The sequence below is a fragment of the Lampris incognitus genome, chromosome 5 (genome assembly GCF_029633865.1).
Source record: "Lampris incognitus isolate fLamInc1 chromosome 5, fLamInc1.hap2, whole genome shotgun sequence".
NCBI lineage: Eukaryota > Metazoa > Chordata > Actinopteri > Lampriformes > Lampridae > Lampris > Lampris incognitus.
In genome coordinates this window covers 11,056,814-11,057,763 of record NC_079215.1, presented here as the reverse complement: position 1 = coordinate 11,057,763, position 950 = coordinate 11,056,814, and the positions used below count along the sequence as shown (strand labels likewise).

The following is a 950-nucleotide window of genomic DNA, read 5'->3' as shown; positions in this document are numbered from 1 at the left end:
AGTGTGACTGCCCAGATGAGACGATACCGTGGCACCGTGGAAATTTGACATTTGGATAAGGATGGTGGCCTTCGCTCAGCAACAAAAGCCAACGGTGGGACTGAGGCGGAGCCGGATAGGGGTCATCCCTTTCTCATTCCACAACCAATGTCTCTAATGAGCTGAATCAATGACTTGTAGACTGAACTGCATGAAATTGCACAGATTGCTGAGCGACATCCTGGACTGAGCTCATCAGTCCGGCAAACAGTTACTGGCACAACAATTATTTGTTAACGTCTTAATTAATCACGGCCTTTTCACTGGGAGAGAGGCAGACGCGCAAACAAAGGCACAGCACGCCCAGAGAAACCACTGGAGGAAGGCCGCGGCTGAAAATAATGCTTTCTTTCGCTCCGAGGCAGCCGTATCAACCGCTAAGCCACCTTGGCTTAGACGTTTGTGCCTTTGATATCTGTACAAGCCGTGTCTTTTTCCTTTTGCGTCTGTCTGCTCGCCATGCTTCTGGAGCTCGAACCGAAGGGCGCCGTGCATTTGAACACAGACAGAAAGGCCGACCTGTAGTTGATGTTCATCCAGCCGTAGAGGATCGGATTTACGAACGTGGAGCACATGGCGCCGATGTGAAAAACGGTGAAGAGCAGTTTGAAGTCCTTCATTTCCAGAACAGTGCTGTCAATGTCAATTGCCAACTGAAAGGCGTGGAACGGCAACCAGCTGACGGCGAAAACCACCAAAACCGTCACGAGCATTTTGGTGGTTTTCTTCTTGCGCCGGTGACGGTCACTCAGGCCCATGGGGCTCCTTCGGTTCCTCAGTTTAATCCAGATGCGGATGTAGGCAAAGGAGTTGACGGTCAGCGGTAGGCCGTATTGAACCAGAAGCATGGAGATACTGTAGATCGTGCCGTTCATGCTACTCCCGGGCCACGTCTCCGTACACACCTGGAT

At 51.5% G+C, this 950-nt stretch overlaps 1 protein-coding gene across 1 annotated transcript in view; it reads right to left on the bottom strand.

Annotated features, from left to right (window-relative positions):
- Nucleotides 1–431: 431 nt before the first annotated feature.
- npy2r (neuropeptide Y receptor Y2) overlaps nucleotides 432–950 on the bottom strand; it is a 1,113-nt gene continuing 594 nt past the window's right edge. The window contains exon 1 of the mRNA XM_056279751.1: nucleotides 432–950. This exon is cut by the window's right edge and continues 594 nt beyond it. Coding sequence (XP_056135726.1) covers nucleotides 432–950 — 519 coding nt within the window.